The sequence below is a fragment of the Alosa pseudoharengus genome, unplaced genomic scaffold (genome assembly GCF_046254945.1).
Source record: "Alosa pseudoharengus isolate Yale_2024_CS ecotype anadromous, Long Island Sound unplaced genomic scaffold, YU_APseudo_1.1 YU_APseudo_1.1_scf_21, whole genome shotgun sequence".
NCBI lineage: Eukaryota > Metazoa > Chordata > Actinopteri > Clupeiformes > Clupeidae > Alosa > Alosa pseudoharengus.
In genome coordinates, this window is record NW_027468674.1 from 26925661 (window position 1) to 26951781 (window position 26121).

The following is a 26121-nucleotide window of genomic DNA, read 5'->3' on the forward strand; positions in this document are numbered from 1 at the left end:
CACTCTCATCCTCCCTCCTTCCTTCCCTCCCTCCCTCCCTGTCTCCCTCCCGCTCTCTCTCTCTCTCTCTCTTTCTGTTTCTTTCTTTTCCACATGACCAGGGGGTGCTGTGTGATTGACAGATGGGAACGAATAATAATTTTTTTTTCGTAACCTAAGGCCATCGCCTGTGATTGGCTTGCAAGCTGACATCTCCAAACCTCACTTGTCCCCCCCCCCCTTAATACCGGCCCTGTGGATGAGACATCCAAAGGGGGGGAGTGGAGAGAGGGAGAGAGAGAGAAAGAGAGGGAGAGAGAGAGGGGGAGAGAGAAAAAGATATCTACCTTGGGGAAGAACCTCAGAACGAGGGAGGGATAGAGAGGACGGGTAGGAGCGTGTGTGTGTGTGTGTGCGCGCGCGTGTGTGTGTGAGAGAGACACTTACTCTCCTAACTACTAGGATACAGACACACTCTCCAACTCAAAGAAGAAGAACAAGAGGGAGCAGAAGAGGAGAGGAGGGGGGAAAGAAATCTGGAGTTCTTTTAGTTCTTTTTCAAAAATTTTCAATTCAAAAAATCCCTCCCCCTCAGTCAAGCAATCAGGCACTTCTTTAAAAAACCTGTACCTCCTGGGACTTCAATTTTTTCCTCTCCTCACTGGAAATTATATGACACTGATCAATTTCCTCCACCACTCAAACCAGGCATACCTCATGGATTTGAATCTGATTGGATATATGATGTGTTTGTGGTTGTCCAGCTCCAGGGTGCTTGGAGGCTATCCCATCTGGTGGTGAGTACACTATCCCCCATCCATTTTCTGCATCACTTTCTCCAAAGCGCTATGGGGAGGAATGGTGGTCAGTGATCATTTTATGGGGGGGGGGGGCGAAACAGTAAGCACTTTTCAGTTTGACTGCTTGGAAAAATGTTCTCCGCTCAGGTCCAAAAACTTCTAACCTCAGTCTGTGCTGTAACGGAAAAGACTCGCTCCTGTCTCTCCTCTCTCGCTCGCTCTCCTCTCTCTCTCTTCGGCTACACTTTCTCTTTCAGGTCTTACTTATCCATCTCCTGGGATCAGTGTTGTGATGTGCAAAAATGCTGGAAATCTCCAGGTTTTGGGACTGCCGGCAAGTTTGGTGACTAGCGGGATGGTTTCATGTTTTAAGCAGCAGTCAGGGTTGTCAGCAAGAGGAAATCGGATAATCTATTTTGTTGTCCCTACTGCAGCTGTCGTAATGCTACTAACCAAAAATTTGCTAATTGAGCAATTGGTGGGATTGTTCATTCAGTTAATTTCCAATGCTCTGATGTTCAGACTTACTCTCTAAATTGGACAAAACCTAATTTTTGATGTAAAAATTTCATAGACTTCCACCTGACATTAGTGGTACTATCTGAATACTTAGTTTTTTTTACATTGCCAGCTGATTCAAAGCCATGCTTTTTTTTCCTGCTTGTTTCACTAATTGCGGCTTTGGTACGAGGCCATCGGCCCAAAGACTCGACCCAGTTACTGCCCAGTTCTTACACACAAGTAACTTTTTTGGACGGTATGCAACTTGAAGCTGAAATTATTACCTAGCAAAGGAAATTTGGTAATTCATTGATCACACTGAAGCAAGTAAACATTTCTGTGAGCTGTTCTAGAACAATGCTAAATACCTACAATCAATGTGACAGAGGGAGAATTGATTTGTGAAAAGTGGTTTGCAAAAAACAAATATTATTATAGCCATCTTGGGTAGGTAGGATAATTCACTGTTTATAAAATCTTTTCATTCCAAGAGTTTTTCAATCCAAGGGTTATTGTGAACCTTGCCAAGCCACTAAAATAATTGGCTAGGCTTTCACACCCTCATTTTAACATTAAAGGATCATGTTGTCCACAAAGCACTGATGCTCAGGAACTGCTGAGCTCTGATATATATGAGTGACCTCGGTGATGCGTGTTTGTCCTGTGAGGCTGTTTTTCGACAAAATATTTGTGTGGGTGTGTGACAGAGAGCCTCTGCTGGCTTACAATGCATTACGTGTCAGAACTAACGGGCTCTGGTAGCCCCGGTTAGCATGTGGTCCCTCCACGTTCCAAAACCACCAGCATCTTCTGGTTTCGCTTACCAATGCGAGTGCTGCCAAACTTACACAATGTTACATACAAGACACTTACATACCCTACACATCAAAACACACGTGCACACAATGATACGTACAAAACATTTGCACACATACACATGCACACACACACACACACAAACATGCACACACACACATACAAACATGCACACACACACATACACACACACACACACACACACACACACACACACACACAAACACACAATGATACAAGACACACACACACGAAAACACACATGCCACAGTGCTATTGAGTTAAAACCAGGATGGTCTCACCCTTCCCCTGGCGTCCAGTGCCACCAAACAGGAATGACAAAGACGGGGGGATTCTGTGTGAAGGGCCCTGCAGCTGTGCTGCTAAGCAGGGCTTACATGACACCGCTGTAATGCTCAATGGCACCAACAAGGCACAGGAACTTTGATTTGGGGGAACACATTGGGAAGTGCAGGGGAGGGATGATGAGAGGGAGAGAAAGAGAGGGGGGGTAGTGTGGGGTTAGAGATGAAAAGGAAAGGTGTATATATGGCTTGAGGTGAATGGGCAGGTGCTGAGGAATGGGTGTCGTTACGGCCGTCATCACTACTCCCACACACACACACACACACACACACACACAAACACACATACCAGCCACCCTAGGGTGTCAGGCAGAGCCACAAGGGACAAAATGAGATGGCTATGAGTTGCGTCAAAGAGTCAAAAGGTGCCGAGTTTCACTCGGAATACCTCATACTCATGGACGCACACACACACACACACACACACACACATACACACACACACACACACACACACACAGACCGACAGACAGACAGACAGACCGACAGACAGACAGACACACACACACACACACACACACACACACACACACACACAAACACACACACACAACCACACAATCACCCCTTCTGTATAACACTGATAGATTTGTTCATAAATTCTCTAGCCCACAAAGCAGAGTTCAGTTGTGAGTGCTACCATGACTCGGAGCCAGTGGATCACACAAGACACTGAAAAAGGGAAAAGACGCCATAAATCACACAACCAACAGGATTTAAGAAGAGGCAATCTGACCTTTAGAGAAAAAACCCAGCCCTTTTTCGACCAAACAAAACAAAAAAACAAAAATGGGAAATTCCCTCCAAAATAAAAGAACAGAGAAAAAAAGATACAAATTCACTCTCTTTCATCGACAACAGTAAAAAGAAACAAGGCAGGGCCAGAACAAACCAATGTGCTTTACGGAACTAGTGATTTTCATGTCACGTAGACACTGTTATTAATTTCTCGATAGAACATCTGAACTAACGATCAGGAACACATTTAGGCCAAGTTCACAATGCTTAAATATCTTCCATGGTAAAATCTGTCACTAATTCACAGTTATGCAATTGAAACGAAAAACAGATAAGCAGTCGGATCAAAAAACTTCCCAAGAATAGCACACGGTCTCTGCTCATACAAAAAAAAAAAACCCTCAAAAGCAAATTCCAACAGAGAAAGATAATAGTTAATGTTTTACTCCTTTACCAAGTTCAAGAGGGCAGCAGTTAATCTTTGAGAATTGTGCACTCTAAATATACTTGTCACTTGTGCTTGTGTTATATAAAGACCCAAAATCAGACGAGGGTGCATCCCTATGGGGTTTCCTTGGCAAACAAACCATCGAGAGGTGATTCACAAGTGTGAGAGGGATCCCAACCTGTCAGCCTGTTGTGCCTGGTGCGTTTACATACGCCTTACAGACGATGAGTGAGCGCTAATGCTAAGACTCAATCAAGCAATCTCTACAAATCTCTACAAATACCAGACAAAGAGCAACATGTCATCTGTGGTTTGGTCCCACAGCAGTGCCGCAAAAACCACCATACATTTAAATCCAGCTGGCTTTCCGAGCCATCAGCCCCATCTGTTCTCCATCAAAACTACTGTTTGACTACTACGCACAGCAGCTGAAGTTCTGTGTGTGGGTGACCCAAAATTATGGAGTCAAGGGCTGACCTGGAAGCAGTTTTTTAAAAGCCTTACTAGACAGAGGTTATCTTTTAGCAGCCACGGCCACCGTACTGCTCTCTAGTTATTGTGAGACTTGTGTGTGTATTCAGTGCTTGCAAAAAGCAAACCAGTTAAGTGAACTAGGCTGTCAGTGAAACAACATATTTGAATATTTTGGAAGTAATGATGAAGGTGTGAAAAATTACATTTTACTTATCTTATACAATTCAATTATACAGTTATATATTATTTTTTTAAAAGACTAAAAAGGAGACCTAACCCAAAAAGGAAAGAAACACTCTTTTCTTAGCCACTGCCCACATTATTAGAAGGATAAAAAATTCCACATTTTGTGGTGGTGCTAGAGAATCTCATGGAATTGCATGGAATCTCTAAACCCACGCAAAAAGCTTTAGTAAAAATGCAGCACACCCCAAATTGGTAGTGCTTTGCCAGCAGCCCATTGAATAAATAAACAAACAAATAAAATAAATAAATAATATGAAAAATATGCATAGAGAAAAACTGCTGAATGTAAAAGAAAAAAAGACACATCGAAGTAATAAGATATGAGGGGGGAAGCAGTTGTGCTTTTTTTCCTGGTCTTTTTGTGTGTATGTTTCTTGTGGTCCTTTTTCTCACTGAGCCCAGCCCTGGGCCAGCTGAAAGGACCTGCACTGTGAGGCCAGTGGGGACTCTGACCTGCTCCGGCCGCCCCGTCCCTGCCCTGCCGCCCTCAATGGCACTGTGGGACCCAGCTCCCAGTCTCAGGAATGTCATTATCCCACCAAAAAAAGAGAGAGACCCACCCAACACCTCCCCGACACACACACACACACACACACACACACACATACACACACACATACACACACACGGATCACTTTAATGATACTCAGCGCGAGAAAATCCGGCCCTGTCTGCAAGGCACTGTGTGAAAAGATCAAGGATGTTCGGGGGGCATTACGGCAGCCACTTAAGAGGGCAGCACTGAAAGGAGAGCAGAGAGCCTGGAGGAAAGAATGTTATTCTTGGGACTTACGGGTTCAATATCAATAGCAACGGGTATCTGAAGAGCCGCCCCTGTCCCCCCGATAGGGTCAAAGGCATTCTGAAGGGGCTCAGGACAAATATATGACCAGTGGGGATGCTCCAAATACGAGGAGATTTAGACTCCTTGGCTAATAAAAAAAGAGTGCAAGTTGTTTCCGTATTTTGTCACATATGTTGGGAAAGGATTTTTTTTCTCTCTGTGTTGAAGTCGACATAGGGTTTGTGTCTGCATTGAGTTGCATTGCTTGAGTTGAGTTGATTGCACAGCATAGCACACTGATTTGCTAAATGAAGGTCTACGTGGGGATAGAGGGTTCTACAGTCTTGCAGGTTCCTGCTCAAGTGCAGGTAACTGGGAGTCACGGAGGTGAGGACAACACCTGCGGTCCCTCCCTGGATCCTGGACCTCTCCCAGGTTATCTCCCAGGTCATCCCATCTCCCATACAAAGAGCGAGACAGAGAGAGAGAAGGAGTGTGACGGACGTGGAGGATGGGAGGGAGGGAAGGAGAGGGTCTTCAGCGGGAGACCCCTGACCTGCAGACAGATACCGATATCAGTCTGATCTCGACATGCCTTAGAGATAGATAGGTGGAGGATACATGAGGGACAGGGTTACTTATCAGTCAGGTGGCTATGATAGATGATGGGTTATTTTTACATGTAGGCTTGTACCACTGTAGTGGTGTAGTGTATAGTTGAAGAATTTTACAAATAAATATCGTACACATCATAGGGAGACATGTCCTGAAACGCATAGTACTGAACAAACACTTCAAAAAGTCTGATGTTTCACGTTTTTATACCCACATTTGTCTATAGATAGTATTTGAATGCAGCGTCTTCCAAAATAAGAAACCAAAAGGAAGAGCAAGTCCTATTCATTAAAACGCACAATATTTTGATGAATAGACAAATGACTGTGAAACATATGCTTCTGGTTTCACCAAAATACAATTGTGATGCTTTCCATATGGGGTGGCACAGCAGCACTAACTCTACACAGATGGAGGTGGGCAAGGACATGATCCATTCACCAGTAATTACACGGCAAAGCTGCTTGGCCTACATTCACACTTCCTGACTCTAGTCTAAGGGGCTGATAGCAGACGAAGACCCTGGTTTCCGGAGCCTTCCGTCAAGTGTGAGTGATGTGCGGCTCGTCAAAGGCTGCTATCCAGGCTGTCAGCTCTGACTCTGCCCTCTACTCTCCCCAACAGCTCGCGCTCGCTCGCTAGCCTCCTGACAGGGAGGTTCACAAGTTTACAGCTCCCTGTTTTGACTGCAGGGGATCCCCGTCCCTGGCCTAGGCCTATCTTTGTGTCTCAACAGAGGACAGGAGTACAGGAAAGAGACAGGCAGCCAGAGAGAGAGAGAGATAGAGGGGAAAGGGGGGAAGAGAGAAAAAGACAAAAACAGGTTAGAACATTTTTCAAGGAGTGCTGTCATTTTTTATCTGATCAGCCCTGAGCTGTTGGACGGCTGTTAAAAAAAAAAAAAAAGCAACAAAAAGGGGAAATTACTAAACAAAGCGGCGCATCCCAAACTCCCTGGCGCGTTCCAGTTGGCCCTTGGGGGGAGGTCCAACGTCTTTAAGAAGGACTGAGGTGTGTGTAGGTATGTCTGTGTGTGTGTGTGTGTGTGTGTGTGTATGTATGTGTGTGTGTGTGTGTGTGTGTGAGAGAGAGTTGGTGGTGGAGGGCTGCCTTGTTGCCTTGTCCCCCTACACCACCACCTCTCTGCTCTGCTCTGCTCTGCCGTGGTTGTAATTAAGGTTCACAGAGCCCCTGTTTTACACAGCATGCCGAGAGCCGCGCCAGAGCTATAATTACCGAGGCCGTCCGACAATGGCAACACTGAACATGAACACTGTGCAGCAACACAAACACAACACATGGCTCCAAAGGGTGTGTTTGAGGAATTATCTCTGTTTATGTCTCCTTCAGGGAATGTGTGAATGTGGTTGAATTGTTTTGATTTTGATTTTGATTTTGTCACTGATGGGTTCTCTTCCCACTGCAACACAGTCGGCACACATTTCATCGTCCTCAATTCTGATCTTTAATGAATTAGAATAATTATCACAGCAAAAATAGAGCTATGGATGTGTTGGTGCAGGGAGGGAGAGCTAGTGTGCACACGTACGGTGAACCTAAAGAATGACTGGTATTCATTAACAAGCACCCTACATGCAGTGGAAGACTGAGGTATATCCGTCTTTTTGCTCAGGTAGACCTGCATTGGCCAGGTGAGATGAAGTCATGTATTTTCCCATGATGCAAAGACAGTTCTTATGTTTATGCTTGGGAAAGATACAAGATTTCCATGCACATGCCTAAATGACCTGAATCGACCAAAAAACAATGTACACTGCTGGCTGAGTTATACTATGCCGATATGAGAATAAGTCTCCTTCAATCTAAGTACTAAACCCAAAAATTAGTCTAGCACTAAGGCAATAGAATGTATTGCCTAACGCCAATGGCTACTGTGCATTGGGACACTGGTTGTCTGGTTGTTGGTCGGTAGAGCAAAGACTTAACTGCCACTGGACAAGGGTATGATGGGAAGACACTGTATTGCAAGGCACTCTGGGAGATAGTTATAGGTACAAGTAGCAACAGAGAACTCCACACACTCAAATACACACACACACACGCGCGCGCACAGACACACAGACACACACAGACACACACAGACACAGACACACACACAGACACACACACACACAGACACACACACACACACACACACAGTCTTCCACACAAGCTTTCCATGAGTCTTTGAACAGTGCCTGAGGAGTAAAGCAGAGAGGAATGGATTGTGACAGGCCGGTTCTCTCCCTAATCCCTCTCATCTCTTTTTCGCTCTCTGGGCCCCATTTCAGTCATGGTGCCATGGGCAAACATGCTTTCCCCTCTTTTTTAAAACATGAAGAGATGCGTTATTCCCGAAAAATGCTAAACTTTCCCTTCTAATCCACAAGCATCTTTAAGTATGGGATACTGTGAGGTGGGAAGGTAGGGAGATGTTGGTAGGTATGTAGGTGTGTGTGTGTGTGTGTGTCCAACAAGGTGTGTGTGAGGGTGACAAGCCATCTATTTGCTACATTTACAAACTCTAACATAATGTCGCTAGCTCAGCTCTACACTAGCCAAACTGAGCTTGTGTCTTCACAGTAAAATACTTAATGAAACACCAAATCTAAATGTCAAGTGATCTTAGTTATTACAAAGAAATAGGCTACACAACATACAAAGACAATGTTACCAGAAGGTTTAAGTCGACTCAAAAATGGTTTGCCGAAATATAGCCTAAATAATAATAATAATAATAATTTCATAGGGAGAGATTAGTCTTGATGCTTACATTACCTGGACCTTTGGAGTCTTCAGAACCATCCACTGGCGAGGTAAACTACCTGTGTGAATTTGGTATCTTCACGTTTCTGCAAGGTGCTGTTTATTCGCACATTCGCAGTTACTAGCTCTTCACTGATATGTGAGCGTGCGTCCTGTCTCTGGCACGTGCGTTCCCATGGATGCAATGTAGCAGCATTTACATGGTGACGTTAAATATATATTTCATTTAAACTCAATAGTTTAACTATATAGAAAAACATGCGATATTAAAACATATTTGCAAGAATGTGTGTTGAAGGCTCCAGTTTCTAAAATATATATAAATAACCAATTCAATGTTACACAAATCTTGTCACATTCCAGTGTTGTCGCTAATGGTTGCCAGGAATTCTTCCCTGTTCGTCTTCACTCGTGACGTCCAAGGAGACAGGAGAAATGCGAGGGGGCTAGCTAGAGTGATGGATCGATCCACCAACCTATTGTAGGTGAGACGGGACAATTGGCCTAGTAATGAACTTCAAAACAACCTTAACAGGGCATCGTGCTCCGGGGGCTACAGGGGTCACACGTCGTAAATTCACAGCTTAAGAACATCTCTGAATTTTCATGGTCCCTCTGGCCATGTTGACTGGCTCAGAAGAAATACTGAGTTTGCTTTGAGGCAGGTGCACAAAGGATGACCCCCTCTTAACACAGAGACCACCCGTATTCAACTAGCACATACTGTTCTGTTGTTGAAGGTAGCTTTGCTAATTACATAGCCTAATTGTTTCACAGAGCAACCTTGAAAGAAAACAATGTTATGCGCATTTGTGGGTGAATACCTCCTGCATTGCGTGCATTGCAATCCTGTCTCATATCCATCATAGCTGGGGTTTGCACTGGCCCGTGGGCTTTGCGTCACACTGAGCTTGAAAATATTGAGATCACCCACCACCATCACCACCACCCCCCCTCCCCCCTTAGCCATCCCTCCCCTGCGCACACCAGCAGCTAAAAACGCAGGAAAACGCCCGCAGGCTAGAGGTGGCCCTCAGACCTGCACAGACAAGCACCTGCTGCGAGGGGTTGGAGTTTCTCTAGGCTTCTCCCCCACCACCCCACTCCTCCCCTCCGCACCCCACACACACCCTTCACACAAACACGCTGAGAGGTGCGGATTCCCCCATCACACCCCTTACTCTGTGTGTGTGTGTTTGTGTGCCCTACCTCTTCGAGACAAGTCGCTCACAGTTGTATTCTAGACATAATGAAGTGCAGATTGTGTGAGTGAGAAGCAGGGGAAAGGTTCAGGGATTAAGAGTCTGCGTACCACAACCTCACGTAGGACTCTCTCTCAGTCTCTCTCTCTCTCTCTCTCTCTCTCTCTCTCTCTCTCTCTCAGTCTCTCTCTTTCTCTCTCACTCTCTTACTCACGCTCGCCCAGGAGACTCCTGTTTGGCACACATGCCGACAAAGTCAACTGAGACTCCCTCTTTCATCTGCCTGAGAGGCAGCGGTGCGAATCCTGGACAAACAGCCACCCCCCAGGCGGCACTCCCTGGAAGCCTTTGGTTAGGTAATTGACTCCAATGAAACGCATCTCTACACGTCAGGGCCTCAACCACATCATCAGTTGCACTCCGCTAGGCTTGAGAATGACGGGAACCAAGGGTAAATCACGAGGGAGAGAGGGAGAGAGAGAACGAACGAAAGAGTGACTGAAAAGCTCTGAGAGATGTGATATGTGATGGACCACTATTCATTATAAATAGGTTTATAACAGAGACTGTGTGTGAGATGTGTGTGTGTGTGTGTGTGTGTGTATGTGTAAGGCTAGCAGACTGTGTAATTATGCCACTTACTCACTTAGTCACTTGACAGAGTGGCTGAAACAGACATAGTGAGAGAGAGAGAGATAAAGAGAGAGAGAGAGAGAGAGGGAGGGAAAAGCGTACTTCCAGGCAGCAGCCGCTCAGCCATTCCTGGATATGGACTGGCAGGCAACTCAGGTCGGGGCAAAATAATTATTGCATGAGGGGAGTGAGTGGATGAATAAGAGTTAGAAAAAGATGTGTGATTACACACCTGAGCGAGCCCCTTGCTACACCTGGAAATGGGATTAAGTCGGTTCACCTCGGAGAGAAGTGAATAGCGTACTGCGTAGTGCAATACCACACAGACAGCGTGCCATTCCTCTCCTTGTAATAGCAGTAGTTTGCCTTTCGCCCTACTCAGTGGGGTGGCAGGCAAGGTGGATAATGTTGTGATGGGGAATCACCACGCCTGTTCTGTCATTAGGGCTTTTTGTTGTTGTTGAGGACTGGGGGGAGTAATGAAAACAGTGATTGGTAAAAAAAACATTAGTGAACCTCTTTACCTTTTCTTGTGTACTTTACAGTTCATTAAGTCCATCTTGCTACTCTCATGGGCTTGTTCTTTTCAACACATGTGCACATGCATACAAACATGAGTTAGGACACTGGCACACACAAACATACATGCACACAGACACATACACGCACATGCATGCACACATACGTGCATGAACAGACACACACACACACATGTCACAACCACACACTCAATCACTCATACATATATGCCCACATGCACATCTAGTCCAGTCACTGTTGGGGGTGGTGGTGGTGGGGTGGGGGGGTATCAAAGGCCTTGTGACGCAGGTTACTTCACTGGTGCTCAGCTCATCCTGACTCACAAAAGCACTCCAAATGCCCCTGCTGCCTCCACAGCCTCTGATACTTGTGGTCGCTGTGACAATGGCCATCTCAGCGTATGACAGCAGATCAAAAGGAAAACGCATGAAGGCAAAGGAGTGTGAAGAAGAAGAGGAAGGGTGTGTGTGTGTGTGTGTGTGTGGGGGGGGGGGGGTGTTGCATGGAAGATGTCCTGAGGGCCAGGCTCTTTGTTCATGGTGTAAGCAGCATAGCAGTAGCAGCAATAGTAGTAATAGTAGTAGTAGTAGTAGCAGCAGTAGCAGCAGTAGTAGCATGAGCAGTAGTAGCAGTAGTAACAGCAGCATTAGTAGTAGTAGGCCCTAGTAGTAGTAGCAGCAGCAGTAGTAGTAGTAGTAATAGTAGCAGTAGCATCAGTAATATTAGTAGTAGTAATAGTAGCAACAGTAGTAGTAGTAGTAGCAGTAGTAGTAGTACTAGCAGTAGTAGTACTAGCAGTAGTAGTAGTAGTAGCAGTAGTAGTAGTAGTAGTAGCAGCAGCAGTAGTAGTAGCAGTAGCAGCAGTAGTAGCAACAGTAGTAGTGATAGTAGTAGTAGTGATAGTAGTTGTAGTGATAGTAGTAGTAGTGACAGTAGTAGTAGTGATAGTAGTTGTAGTGATAGTAGTAGTAGTGATAGTAGTAGTGATAGTAGTTGTAGTGATAGTAGTAGTAGTGATAGTAGTAGTGATAGTAGTAGGAGTGATAGTAGTAGTAGTGATAGTAGTAGTAGTGATAGTAGTTGTAGTGATAGTAGTAGGAGTGATAGTTGTAGTAGTGACAGTAGTAGTAGTGACAGTAGTTGTAGTGATAGTAGTAGTAGTGATAGTTGTAGTAGTGATAGTTGTAGTAGTGACAGTAGTAGTAGTGACAGTAGTAGTAGTGATAGTAGTAGTAGTGATAGTAGTTGTAGTGATAGTAGTTGTAGTGATAGTAGTAGTAGTGATAGTAGTAGTGATAGTAGTAGTAGTGATAGTAGTAGTAGTGATAGTAGTTGTAGTGATAGTAGTAGTAGTGATAGTTGTAGTAGTGACAGTAGTTGTAGTGATAGTAGTAGTAGTGATAGTTGTAGTAGTGACAGTAGTAGTAGTGATAGTAGTTGTAGTGATAGCAGTAGTAGTGATAGTAGTAGTGATAGTAGTAGGAGTGATAGTAGTAGTAGTGATAGTAGTAGTAGTGATAGTAGTAGTAGTGATAGTTGTAGTAGTGACAGTAGTAGTAGTGATAGTAGTTGTAGTGATAGTAGTAGTAGTGATAGTTGTAGTAGTGACAGTAGTAGTAGTGATAGTTGTAGTAGTGGCAGTAGTAGTAGTGATAGTAGTAGGAGTGATAGTAGTAGTAGTGATAGTAGTAGTGATAGTAGTTGTAGTGATAGTAGTAGTAGTGATAGTAGTAGTGATAGTAGTTATAGTGATAGTAGTAGTGATAGTAGTAGTAGTGATAGTAGTAGAAGTGATAGTAGTAGTAGTGATAGTAGTAGTGATAGTAGTTGTAGTGATAGTAGTAGTAGTGATAGTAGTAGTGATAGTAGTTATAGTGATAGTAGTAGTGATAGTAGTAGTAGTGATAGTAGTAGAAGTGATAGTAGTAGTAGTGATAGTAGTAGTGATAGTAGTTGTAGTGATAGTAGTAGTAGTGATAGTAGTAGTGATAGTAGTTATAGTGATAGTAGTAGTGATAGTAGTAGTAGTGATAGTAGTAGTAGTGATAGTAGTAGGAGTGATAGTAGTAGTAGTGATAGTAGTAGTGATAGTAGTTGTAGTGATAGTAGTAGTAGTGATAGTAGTAGTAGTGATAGTAGTAGTGATAGTAGTTGTAGTGATAGTAGTAGTAGTGATAGTAGTAGTGATAGTAGTAGTAGTGATAGTAGTAGGAGTGATAGTAGTAGTAGTGATAGTAGTAGTAGTGATAGTAGTAGTGATAGTAGTTGTAGTGATAGTAGTAGTAGTGATAGTAGTAGTGATAGTAGTTGTAGTGATAGTAGTAGTGATAGTAGTAGTGATAGTAGTAGTAGTGATAGTAGTAGTAGTGATAGTAGTTGTAGTGATAGTAGTTGTAGTGATAGTAGTAGGAGTGACGGTGGCAGCAGGAGCAAGAGTAGGAGCAGGAGTGGTGCAGTCGTCATCTATCGGAGACGCCTGTGTCCAGATAGGGTTCGTCATCTATGGGAGACGCCTGTGTCCAGATAGGGTTCGTCACCTATCGGAGACGCCTGTGTCCAGATAGGGTTCCAGCCCGCAGGGGGCCTGAGCTCATCTGCACGGGAGCTCTGATCAGGAACGACTGCTCGCTTGCTCATCCATTGTTCTGCCCAAGACCTGCAGCGATAGGTGCTGGCCACCTTAAGTCCAGTGTGTGTGTGTGTGTGTGTGTGTTTGTGTGGGAGAAGAGAGAGAGAAAGAGAGAGAGAGACGCACTGGCGTCATCTCTGGCAGAACTACGCTGTGTAGTGCCTCACAATGGTCATAGTGATCTCACTCCTTTGTCATGGTCTGTGGTCTGTGCGCACACATACACACACACACACACACACGCACGCACGCACGCACGCACACACGCGCGCGCACACACACACACACACACACACACACACACACACACACACACACACACACACACACACACACACACACACACACACACACACACACACACACACACACACACACACACACACTTTTACAGACACATACACTTTTCAAACACACAACTACTAGGTCTAAACACGTACATTAACAATACATGAGAAACTTTTGGCCGTGGGTGTATATTTTATGCAGTATTTGTTTGTGTTGGGAATATGAAGCTTTTCATATGGCACAGACAATCCTAATGTGTGGCTCTGGAGAATGTCTCGGGGACGCTGTGTGAAAGTGAACGGTGTGGACACCTCTGTGTCAGCTCTGGATGCTCACCAGTACATCTCCAGGGAGTCCAGGGATTTACGACCCTGCAGCTGTGAATGGCTTCCCCTTTGCTGGGTGGGGGGAACCCACAGAGTGAGGGTGTGTGTGTACCTCCTTGTGTGTGTGCCTCCGTGTGTGTGAGTGTGTTTGTGTGTGTGTGTGTGTGTGTGGTTTTCATTTGGAGAGCGGCATGTGTTCACAAATAAACAATAACACATGTAGACACACACACACACACAAGCTGCACACACACTTCCAAATCCCATAAATATTTCATGGCAAAGGCAATCGTGTTTTGGGAGGGTGCTGGAGTGGTTTTGTTTGAGCCTGTCATAACGGCATGCATGTCAAAACATGGACATCGCAAACATTGTGTGTGTGTGTGTGTGTGTGTGTGTGAGTTTTCTCCTGCTGATCTCAGGAAGAAAAAGCAGGCAATTACAATTAATTACCTCAATGAAACTATAATGGTTTCTGGCAACCCTGGCAGATCTGGCCTGTCTCGGTGTGCAGATGAATCCGTGTCGGAGCAAATGCCAGCTCACTGCAGAAGCTGAGAAAATTGCCTCCTGTACGTGTCCATAAGGCTTCAGGCACTCGTGCGAGAGAGAGAGAGAGAGAGAGAGAGAGAGAGAGAGAGAGAGAGAGAGAGAGAGAGAGAGAGAGGGACACAGGGACACAGAGACACAGTCACAGCAATATGCATGTGCAGTAAATGCATTTACTTTGCTTCAGTGTGTATCCTCATCAATGTATGCATGCACACTTTACGCAACTTATGCTTTTAACAATAGTTAATGTACTTTTGCAAACCTCATGTGCATGCACACTCACACATTCTTCTGCACATGGACACAAACAAACACTTAACAGACACACTCCACTCTGTCTAGCCATTCTGAAATTACTCTGAAGAGCACATTGACACACTCTGTCCAAATATTTTTGTTTGTTTCTTGTCTTTCCTCATTTGGAGAGGTCAGTCAGTACTCATGCCACTTTCTTTCAACTTTAATCTCTTCACTTGAAATTCAAATAATCTGGTGGCGCCTGCTCCCTAGTTGTCCATTAGAACTAATCTTGTTTTCTGAATGATTACATTCAGTTTCATATAACTCATACATGCATAATTATATATATTTGTTCTGTTGGAGACACTTTCCCAAGAATCCCTCCTTATTAGGCTGTTTTGTGTTGACATACATGGCACCTCGGGGAGAATAAACACGCTTCCTGGAAGCCAAAATTCTGGAGGCGCACGTCTGTCATCATGTAGCCTAATATTTGTCACAGCACACGGGGGTATATGCATGCCGAACTGAAGAGTTCACGGAGTGCAGCACCCCAGCTGTCAGTGACGGAGCGGACAGCCCAAACACACTGCCCCAGGCCCTCAGGGGCCAGGATGGGCGGGTTGAAGGAGGGCCACACTGTATCCAGTGCATCTTGGGGAAGGTGGAGTGGATGAAGGAGTCTGCTGTATGTCTCAAAGTAACATTCTGTCTCCTCTCACTATCTTTTTCTCTCGATGTTGTTTCTCTCTGATATATATTCTCTCAATTTCTCCCTCTCTCACTCTTCTTTCACCTCCAGATCTTGAACTGTCACTTCCTCTTTTCACACTGTTTCCCCTCTTTCTTCCTACTTTCTTTTTTTTTTCTTTCTTTATGTCTCTCTCTCTCTCTCTCTGTAACCTCCTCTTTCATCCATTCATTAATTTTTCATTCATTCAAGCTTTATTTCATACTCAGGAGTACAATTGAGGGTAGCTCTAACTTTCGATGTAGCCGAGATACAATAACCATGAAATACAGAGAGCCAAGCATGGCCTATTACAGTTAACTAAAAAATAATAATACAAAATATTTTAGGAAACTAAAGATTTTAAATGTGGGTTGAATGTTGAATTGTGGGCATTACATTAAAATAGAAGGTTGATTTTTTGGAACTCAAAACAGAACATTAGGAACTTTAAACAGAAGATGGTTGTTGTTGGAATGAGTAAGATGTGGCCCAGAATACCAACTAAGCAGAGATGAGTTGTAGGGTGTAAGATCACCAATAATGGCCTTATAGATGAACAGTAACTGGTGTCTATTTCATCTATTAGTTAAGGATGGCCAACGCACTTTATCCTAAATGGCATAGTGGTGAGTACTATAGCTAGCACCAGCATGAATCTGATGCCAAAAAAGAAGACTTTAAAGGAAAATTCCGGTATTTAGCACTTTGAGTCCCTTTTCTGGTTTGTTTTGGATGAACTAGAGTGGTGGACACCGACATTTTGACGATTGGTCCTGTCTCGACCTTTCTGACTCGTTTTGAATCGCCTTTGACTACTCAGAGTGGCTGCCAACAGGCATACTGTTCTACTCAAACATGTCCTAAAACAACCTTTAACGTTCGTTTTCAAAACTGTGCAACTCACCAAGTGGTTAGTGGTGTTCGTTGATGTTCCAAAACAAGTAACGTAGCGAAATACAGTTTCTGTCGTGTTTTATTTGGCATTTTGTAAAATCCCATTGATTTCTTTTGGAAGACTCATTGCACGTTGATATTACTGCGCCACCGTCTATGCTTCAGGTTCAAATATTGAGCGGAAGTTTATACGCAGTTGTGAGGTGTCTGAATAAATAGTTCCACAATAGCAAATAAGACAGCTGGAAATCATACATTGCGCCGATATATTTGCTTTTAATAAAAAAAACGAACACCACTAACCACTCGGTGAGTTGCACAGTTTTGAAAACGAACATTAAGTGTTGTTTTAGGACATGTTTGAGTAGCCTACAGTATGCCTGTTGGCAGCCACTCTGAGTAGTCAAAGGCAATTCAAAACGAGTTTTCTGGCATCAGATTCATGCTGGTGCTAGCTATAGTACTCACCACTATGCCATTTAGGATAAAGTTCGTTGGCCATCCTTAACAGATAGATGAAATAGACACCAGTTACTGTTCATCTATAAGGCCATTATTGGTGATCTTACACCCTACAACTCATCTCTGCTTAGTTGGTATTCTGGGCCACATCTTACTCACTCCAACAACAACCATCTTCTGTTTAAAGTTCCTAATGTTCTGTTTTGAGTTCCAAAAAATCAACCTTTTATTTTAATGTAATGCCCACAATTCCTAGAATAACATTCAACCCACATTTAAAATCTTTAGTTTCCTAAAATATTTTGTATTATTATTTTTTAGTTAACTGTAATAGGCCATGCCTGGCTCTCTGTATTTCATGGTTATTGTATCTCGGCTTTGGGTTAAGATCACCAATAATGGCCTTATAGATGAACTAACCACTCGGTGAGTTGCACAGTTTTGAAAACGAACATTAAGGGTTGTTTTAGGAAATGTTTGAGTAGCCTACAGTATGGCTGTTGGCAGCCACTCTGAGTAGTCAAAGGCAATTCAAAACGAGTCAGAAAAGTCGAGACAGGACCAATCGTCAAAATTTCGGTGTCCACCACTCTAGTTTATCCAGAACAAACCAGAAAAGGGACTCAAAGTGCTAAATACCAAAATTTTCCTTTAAAGGAGAAAGGAGGAGCATTCCTGTAGACATAATCCATCATGGGCGTAAAGACTGCCTCAACAATGCTAAAAAATCTGCACAACATGGGAAAGGTTGATTTGTTTCTGTACAAGAAACCATATTTGTTTGTCTCAATTTTCTGGCAAGATAATCTTTATGGTTAATAAAATATTGACTCTGGAGTGGATGGATGCATTATGAACGAACATGAATTTAATTTTATTTGCGTTTAATACTAATTTGAGATTGATTAGAGCTTCCTGTAGAACATTAAATAACTATTTAGTTAGCATTAATAACTATTAGCATAAAGATGGACAATGCCTTTTATGTAAATGGTACTGTAAAAGGACTAGACATAGGACTGAACCTTGTGGAACACCTTTAGTTATTGGCAAGAATTCAGATGGAATATTGCCTGATTTAACTCACTGAAACCTCTCATCTTGCTCTGAAACCAGTTAGAAGTTTTAATATTCAAACCAATGTTATTTATTTTTTGTAAAAGCAAAGAATGACCGACTGTATCAAATGCTTTTGACAAATCTACAAAAAAAAAACAAGCTCCTCTATTACTCCCTCTTATTCATCCTCTGTTGGTTGGTTGGTCCCTGCAGGTCACTGGCGCTGGGGCAGCAGTACTCCACGCTGGGCTCGCAGCCCATCCTGTGCAGCTCCATCCCGGGTCTGGTGCCCAAGCAGCTGCGCTTCTGTCGCAACTACATCGAGATCATGCCCAGCGTGGCCGAGGGCGTGAAGCTGGGCATCCAGGAGTGCCAGCACCAGTTCCGTGGCCGACGCTGGAACTGCACTACCATCAAGAACAACTTGGCCATCTTTGGCCCTGTACTGGACAAAGGTATAGTCGCATGTGGGATAATCTTCCCGATCATTTTGTATACAAGTGAAGTGAATGATAATAAATTAAACAATTGCTGAACAAATCTATTCAGCATTTCATTGATGAATTTAGTTGATGAGCAATCAATACTATTGTTTTATTCATCCACTCAAAACTAGTTGAATATAGCTTAAGTATAGACTCACAAATGTTTCTGCAGTATTAGTAAATGTATATTAGTAAATGTTCGCTATTGTTGCATAGTTAGCTGAATTAATGTTTTGTGAATAGTTAACACTTAACACTAACACACACACACACACACACACACACACACACACACACACACACACACACACACACACACACACACAGCCATGAGAGCAGAGGAGTGCTGAATGAGCATTTGTGCTGGCTCTCTTTTATATTCCTTCCCTCTGGTAGAAATGGGATTTGGTGGCCAGGAATGGGAGAGCAAATCACACTGAATTGGGCTGCAGGTCAGGAGGGGAACCCTGCAGAAATGAGCAAAGAGTATGAATGAAAGGAGCAAGAGAGAGAAAGAGAGAGAGAGAGAAAGAGTGGGGGACAGAGGGGTAGGAGAAAGGTGAAAGTGAGTGAGAGAGAGAGAGAAAGAGAGGGAGAGAGAGAGAGAGAGAGAGAAAGTAACGGGCAGAGACGTGAATGAAGGCAGAGTGAGTGAGTTTGAGAAAGAGACGGAGAAAGAGAGCATGAATGAGTAAGGGAAAGAAAGAAAGAAAGAGAGAGGGAGAGAGAGAGAGGGATAGAGAAGGCCAAATAAGATTACAAGTGAGAGAAAAGGGCTAGGGGGCTCAGCTCAACCCCTACTGTGCGTGAAGGCCACTGCGAGCCATCTCTCTGTGTGCCCCTGGGCTCTCGTCTCCCACGGACGGCCCATTCACACGCCCTTTTGACTCGGTCATGGAAATGGCCTGAAAGGGAAGCTCCAGAACCTTCCGCGAAGCAACAAGGTGCAGGAACAGAGGGGGAGAGCCAGGGAGAGGAGAGAGAGAAAAGCCAAAGGGAATCAGAGAGAGAGAGAGAGAAGACTGACAAGACAAGAAGAGGAGGAAGGAGAGAAGAGAGGAATGAAAAGGGGAGGAGAGGAGAAGAGAGGAGAGAAAAGGAGTCCAGCTCTGACACAGACACCAGGCTGACCTGACCCCAAGAGCAGACAACAATCATGGCCACCACATTGAGAGTGGAGAGACATGTTAAACTGGTGTCGGATCTATAACTGGGCTGACTACAGCTCTAAAACAGGGAGATCAGTGGCACTGAGGGAGTCATCATTAGACCGACACGAGTGGAGCGAGAACGCTCATTGCAGTAGTTTTGGGAAGAGGTGGAAGCAGAACAGGGGGAGGACGAGTGGAGCGAGAACGCTAATAGCAGTAGTTTTGGGCAGAGGTGGAAGCGGAACAGGGGGAGGACAAAAAGAAGAGATGGAGGAGAGGACAGATGGGTAGACTATGGAGGCGGTGAGAGAGAAGATCGGGTGGAGGGGATGAGGGGTGAAAGGGGTTTTAGGGTTTGTGATCCGGGGTGGAGAGAGGGCGTCTGAGGGGCCTTTTCGCTGGTTCTTGGTTTGAGTCAGGGGGGCTTTTTCAGGGAAAAGCCATGTTTGGATGCGGCTGATCATTCAAGAAAAGCAATGTTAGCCAATTTGTGTGTGTGTGTATGTGTGTATGGGGAAGCTGAGACTGGAGAGAGTGGGGGGGTGTGGGGGGGTCGGTTCCTTTGGGGGATGCCAGCTCCAGCTCTGGGTAGTGCACTGTGTTGGGGCTTGGTGCTGGCGGGGTGCTGGGGTCCCTTTGTGTGCGTAATACAGTGTGACACCAGGGAGACAAAGGCGGATTCATGGGCCCAGCAGGTAGCAGGAGCGGCGCCCCCTTTGGCTCTCCGCCAGAGCTCCGCTCCATCCCGGGGCTCCCAGCTCACAGGCCCCTGTTGTGGCCAACCTTGCTGGGCCTGCCAGCCCCTCTACTAGCCCCCCCCCCCACACACACACTAACACACACACACACACACACACAACAAACACCAAAGGTGCTCTTCTTGCGAACATACACTTCTGGAAAATGCAAGATTGTATGTGAGTGAGTGTAAGTGTGAATGTGTGTGTTTATGTGTGTGTGTGCATGCTAGCACGTGTGTTTCTGTGTGTTTGTTTGAATGTGTGTTTGAGTGTGTGGGTGCTCGTTTTGGTTTTATTTTCCCCACTCCTCCCGCGAGACACAATTACATGAAAATGAGAAGAGTTAAAAAAAAAAAAAAACAGCAGAAAACAAATAGTTGAGGTTGATATCATGTCTCTGGACGGGTCTGTGCCCTCTACGTGAGCTGTTTATATAGTATTTCCCATAGTTAACATGGTAGCGGCAGAAAGGATTGGGTGACACATCACAGCCTGCCAAGGCAGTGTATCAAATTTCACAAGCATATCATCAGCTGAGTATTACGTCATGTGACTCCAATGCAGCCAATGAGAGTGTATAGGGCCATTTTTCAGAACGCAACCTGAAAGAAAAAGTTAAAAGACCTCAGAGAAAGAGAGAAGTGAAGAAATGGACTAAGGAGAAAGGAATGTGGATGGAAACTGTAACATTGGAATCAGAATTCATCTTTGTATTGGGTGGCAGCGTTTGCAAGCGCAGCTCACTGAGTGGATTTATCAAATGAAACTGGGGCGAAATAAGCACATTGAGGCAGGTGTAGTTTGACCAGTGCTGACTGCCCACAGTACATGGCTATGGTTATGGATTCATCACTGACACCTCTCTGTTGCAAATATTGTAGGTCATTCCCCAAATGATCATATAAACCTGTCTATATTAGCCCCAGAGTATCATAACTTCAACTAGCACTTATGAACTAGTGTTATTACTTACACACACACCTTAAAAGAACAGCCTCAAACTCATTTTGAGGCCACGCTTACAATAAGGAGAACAGTGTCATTTACATTGCTGATACGCACCCGGAACACCTGATATTGTACTGTAGAGTCGTTGTTGCGGATAGGCACATGACTTTTTTCACCGTTTATAGACAAATTAGGTACCCCATTAGCACTAAATAGGTACCCAGTATGCTGTAAATGGACAAAAATGAGATTCCTACATTGTGTTACTTTAACTGGGTGAAAAAGCCTGCACACTTCAGCGAGTGGCGCAGAGAATACACGTTGAGTGGCAGAGTGAAGTAGTACCGAGAGGGTCAGGGAGACTGGCTGCGGAGAGGGCAGTGAGAGGGCTCCCTCTCTGGCCTGTGCAGGACACTTGGTCAGGGTAGATGGCGCGGGCTGGAGCGCAGCGACTAAGTGTGCTGTGATTGTGAAACAATGGTGTCCAGTTACATAATGCCCTGTTGCTTTCAAAGGAGGCGTAATACCATCTCTCAACACATGCCTCCAGACAGAACAGCACACACACACACACACACACACACACACACACACACGCGCGCGCGCGCGCACACACACACACACACACACACACACACACACACACACACACACACACACACACACACACACACACACACACACACACACACGCACACACACGCGCGCGCGCGCACGCACACACAAACCTACATACATGCACTGAGTGCTGGTTTTCACACGCCTAAGGGGGCTTTTGGCAAGAGGGAGGGGGAGAGAGATGAGGGGGAGAGAGAGAGAGACAGTGAAAGAAAAGAAAGAGTAAAATTCCTGACACATGATCCCAAAGAGAAAGCGGCGCTGCGGCGAGCACCGGGCAGGTGACAGGGCCCCCACAATCAGGCCGCATCGTCAAAAAAGCCCTGAGCCGAGTAGAGCAGAGGAGGGAACGGAGCAGGGCAGAGCAGAGCAGAGCAAAGCGGAGTGGAGCGCCACTCTCACTTACATAGCAGCACACGATCACCACTTCAAACCTCAGCAGGGAAACTGATCCACAGCCTGCAGGCACTGAGGATACAGGGCAGAGAGAGGAGCCAGGCGGCAGCATAAGGAGACAACGTCTCATCTTTACACGCTGGGCTGTAGGCGATAGAGCTTTATGTTAGTGTGTCATAATATCGTATACTGATACTGATCTTACGTATGTGGTTCAATGTCATTTAGTGTAATGTGTTGTAGCAGAACAATGTAATTACTGCCTATATGCGTTCTGCATTGGCGTTGTCTCGAACTCAACATTATTTTTTTTTGTGTGTTTTGGTGTTTTTTCCCCCCCTCTTTAGCCACAAGGGAGTCGGCGTTTGTCCACGCCATAGCGTCAGCCGGCGTGGCGTACGCGGTGACGCGCTCGTGCGCCGAGGGCACGTCCACCATGTGCGGCTGTGACTCGCACCACAAGGGCCCGCCGGGCGAGGGCTGGAAGTGGGGCGGCTGCAGCGAGGACGCTGAGTTCGGCGTGCTGGTGTCGCGCGAGTTCGCCGACGCCCGCGAGAACAGGCCAGACGCTCGGTCCGCCATGAACCGCCACAACAACGAAGCCGGGCGGATGGTAAGAGAGCACGTCACACAGTCACACTGCAGAGGAACACAACAACAAAATAAAAACAAAAGGAAACAGCACCAGAAATAAACTACATTAGGCTACTAGATAATTGAGACTGACATTTAATGATTAAATCTCTATGTCATCCAAATACCAACCTTCAAGTTCCAGAGATTAAAGCCATCAAGTCTCCACAAAAATTCTCTAAACTTAAAACTCTGTGAAGGTAAATAATAACTATGGATTTGAAATCTTAATGACATTTCAGGCATGATATATGTAGCTGTTGACACATATGGATGAATAGTTATGCTGAGCTCGTGACACTGGTATGCATAGCCTGTGGAGACGTTATAGCTCTTGGCCTACACCTGAAACCAGGGATTAAGACACATAATTGAAGCAAGGATAGGCTCGTGTTGCCAGTAAGGAATATTCAGTTCAACTAAACATGACCTCACAAGACTTGCAGGCGGGTTCTTATGACTACATCCCATAAATCTTCTTCTCTTAATTCCACGTTTGTTCCCTCGTCTAAAGACAGAAAAGGCTAGTATTGACAATGTTGACGGTGCACTTACACGCAAATCCTGTTAACCGCAAGATAAAGCTCAGGACAACAATGTCCCATTTATCTTTTTTTTTTCCGTCACATTTCGGTGTCACCTCCCAGCCGCGGACCTGATGGCGCGAGAAAAGAGACATGTTATTATTGCTATTATGCAGCAGTTAAACCTTCAGCCATGCCCCAGCACAGCACACACACACTCACTCGATCAAAACGCTACGGCAGAGCGCAATCAGTCTGCAATAAAACACGACTGGAGGAGACAGCGAAACTTTAATTAGCGCTGAATTGCCCGTAATGAGACAATGAACAATGATGTGCTTGTTGGTTTACCATGAGGGGGGCTCCCGCTAGCTCAGTGGAATCACCTAACGCGCAAGAACTGTCAGCGCGCGACTGAGGATTGTTGTTTTTTTGGTGTTCTTTAAAATCCCCCCAAAACTAGCATTTCTTTTTTAAATTAGGGGGCAATTATCACCATCTGAAAGGGCAAATTTCTCATGCCACTCATAACGCGCATCCTTTCCAAATTCCGTAACAAAGGGAGGAGACCAACCGTGGCCTTGTGTGAAGATGGGAAGAAATTGAAGAAAATGGCAAGGTTGTTTTGGGGGGGGTTGAAAATAGTGGTTTTGCTGGGATTTAAAGAGTCACTGGGGCTGTCAGGGCTTAGTGGAGGGGGGATTGGTGAAGGCTGATGGTGCTGAAGGGCAATACCTGAGACCACACTGCAACAAGCAGCCCTTTGATCTGGCACAGACAGGAGCGGGGCCGAGACCACAGGAGCAGCAGCAGCGACAGCAGCAGCAGACAGACGGCCCTTCTCCTCCGTCAGGTCCCCCAGGCTGCCCCACCTGCCAGTATACACCCCCCACCCACCCCCAATTGTCTATCTCCTCTCCTCTCCCGATGTCCCTCGGGGGCCGAGACATGATGTCAGAGGCCCCCTTTGGTTTTGACTGGGTCTGGGCCCGGGCCCTCGAGGGGCCATGGGCACCTGCCTTCAGTTCCGCCACAGCTGGGGAATTCTGCAGCTAAATATAGCTGGGCAAATTACACCAAACAAACCAAAACAAAGAAGCGCAAGCGCCGGTGGCATGTATAGCTCCCTCTCTCTCTCTCTGTCTCTCTCTGGAGCAGGACTTCTGAGGGGAGCGAAGAGAGAGAGAGAGAGAGAGAGAGAAAGAGAGAGAGAGAGAAAGGTGGGGAGAAGGAAATAGAGAAAAGAGAGCCGATGCTGTAATGCAAGGACCTGCCTGCAACACCTCACAGCTGCGCAGCACCTGTAGAATGTTGACTGTAGCCAGGGGCTGCTGGGGTTCTACACCCAGGGAGGGAGGGGGACGCAGGTAGTGACTCCGAGTGGAGTAGACAAAATGGAGCTGACTCCAGAGGAAGCCCCTGCAGGTGGAACAAAGTGGAAATTAACAGTCTTTACATGTAATGGTTTGATAGAAAGCACATGTGAAGTCTGACAAAAATATGGTGAAGTCAGGAGAAATGAGTTGCTGGAATGTTATGGATGAATGAACGTTATAGAGGAAATACATAATGTAAATGGTATACTACATAGCATTGGTTAACCAGGGGTTTCAGGTTTCCAAGGAGCTTGCGCTTGGCAGCTTTAAACTTTCCAAAGCTGTACCATAAACCCCTCTTTAGACTTGACTGGTTTCCTTAGCCAACTCAATCCCTTTAGCATGTTTTAGATATTTTGTCCAAGCTAATATTTCCCTGTTTCCTTCTCCCCACCTCTCTCTCTCTCTCTCTCTCTCTCTCTCCTCCATCCATCCATACCAGACCATCCTGGAAAACATGCACCTGCGCTGCAAGTGCCATGGCCTGTCGGGCAGCTGCGAGGTCAAGACGTGCTGGTGGGCGCAGCCCGACTTCCGTATGCTGGGCGACTACCTGAAGGACAAGTACGACAGTGCCTCGGAGATGGTGGTGGAGAAGCACCGCGAGTCGCGTGGCTGGGTGGAGACGCTGCGCGCCAAGTACGCCTTCTTCAAGCACCCAACGGAGCGCGACCTCGTCTACTACGAGGGCTCGCCCAACTTCTGCGAGCCCAACCCGGAGACGGGCTCGTTTGGCACGCGCGACCGCGTCTGCAACGTCTCGTCGCACGGCATCGAAGGCTGCGACCTGCTGTGTTGCGGCCGAGGCCACAACACGCGGACGGAGAAGCGCAAGGAGAAGTGCCACTGTGTCTTCCACTGGTGCTGCTACGTCAGCTGCCAGGAGTGCACGCGCATCTACGACGTGCACACCTGCAAATGAGAGCAGGGGACCAGGGAGGAGGGGAGAAGGACAGACACGACAGAGAGAGAGAGAGAGACAGAGAGAGAGACAGAGACAGAGACAGAGAGAGTGAGAGAGACTCAAAAAAAAACTAGTGGAGAAAAAAAAACTGAATGGATCAGAAACAAAATAGGCAAACACCTGACACATACACAATCACAGTGTAATAAATGCACCTCTGGAAAGCGTCTTCTCCTGCATCCTTTGAACGGTCCCT

The 26121-nt window shown here is 45.5% G+C and overlaps 1 protein-coding gene across 1 annotated transcript; it reads left to right on the forward strand.

Moving 5' to 3' along the window:
* Nucleotides 1–696: 696 nt before the first annotated feature.
* wnt3 (wingless-type MMTV integration site family, member 3) lies at nt 697–25883 on the forward strand. Its single transcript, XM_076298983.1, has 4 exons — nt 697–776; nt 18304–18545; nt 22776–23041; nt 25404–25883. Exons 1-4 carry the CDS (start codon nt 697–699, stop codon nt 25881–25883), a joined length of 1068 nt encoding a protein of 355 aa, XP_076155098.1.
* Nucleotides 25884–26121: the final 238 nt, after the last annotated feature.

Bases quoted from the DNA above. Each gene is read 5' to 3' on its own strand.
- wnt3 (XM_076298983.1), top strand. From the start codon at position 697: ATGGATTTGAATCTGATTGGATATATGATGTGTTTGTGGTTGTCCAGC. The intron at 18,546-22,775 runs GTATAGTCGCAT...CCCCCTCTTTAG, and splicing joins TGGCCCTGTACTGGACAAAG to CCACAAGGGAGTCGGCGTTT. The intron at 23,042-25,403 runs GTAAGAGAGCAC...CATCCATACCAG, and splicing joins ACAACGAAGCCGGGCGGATG to ACCATCCTGGAAAACATGCA.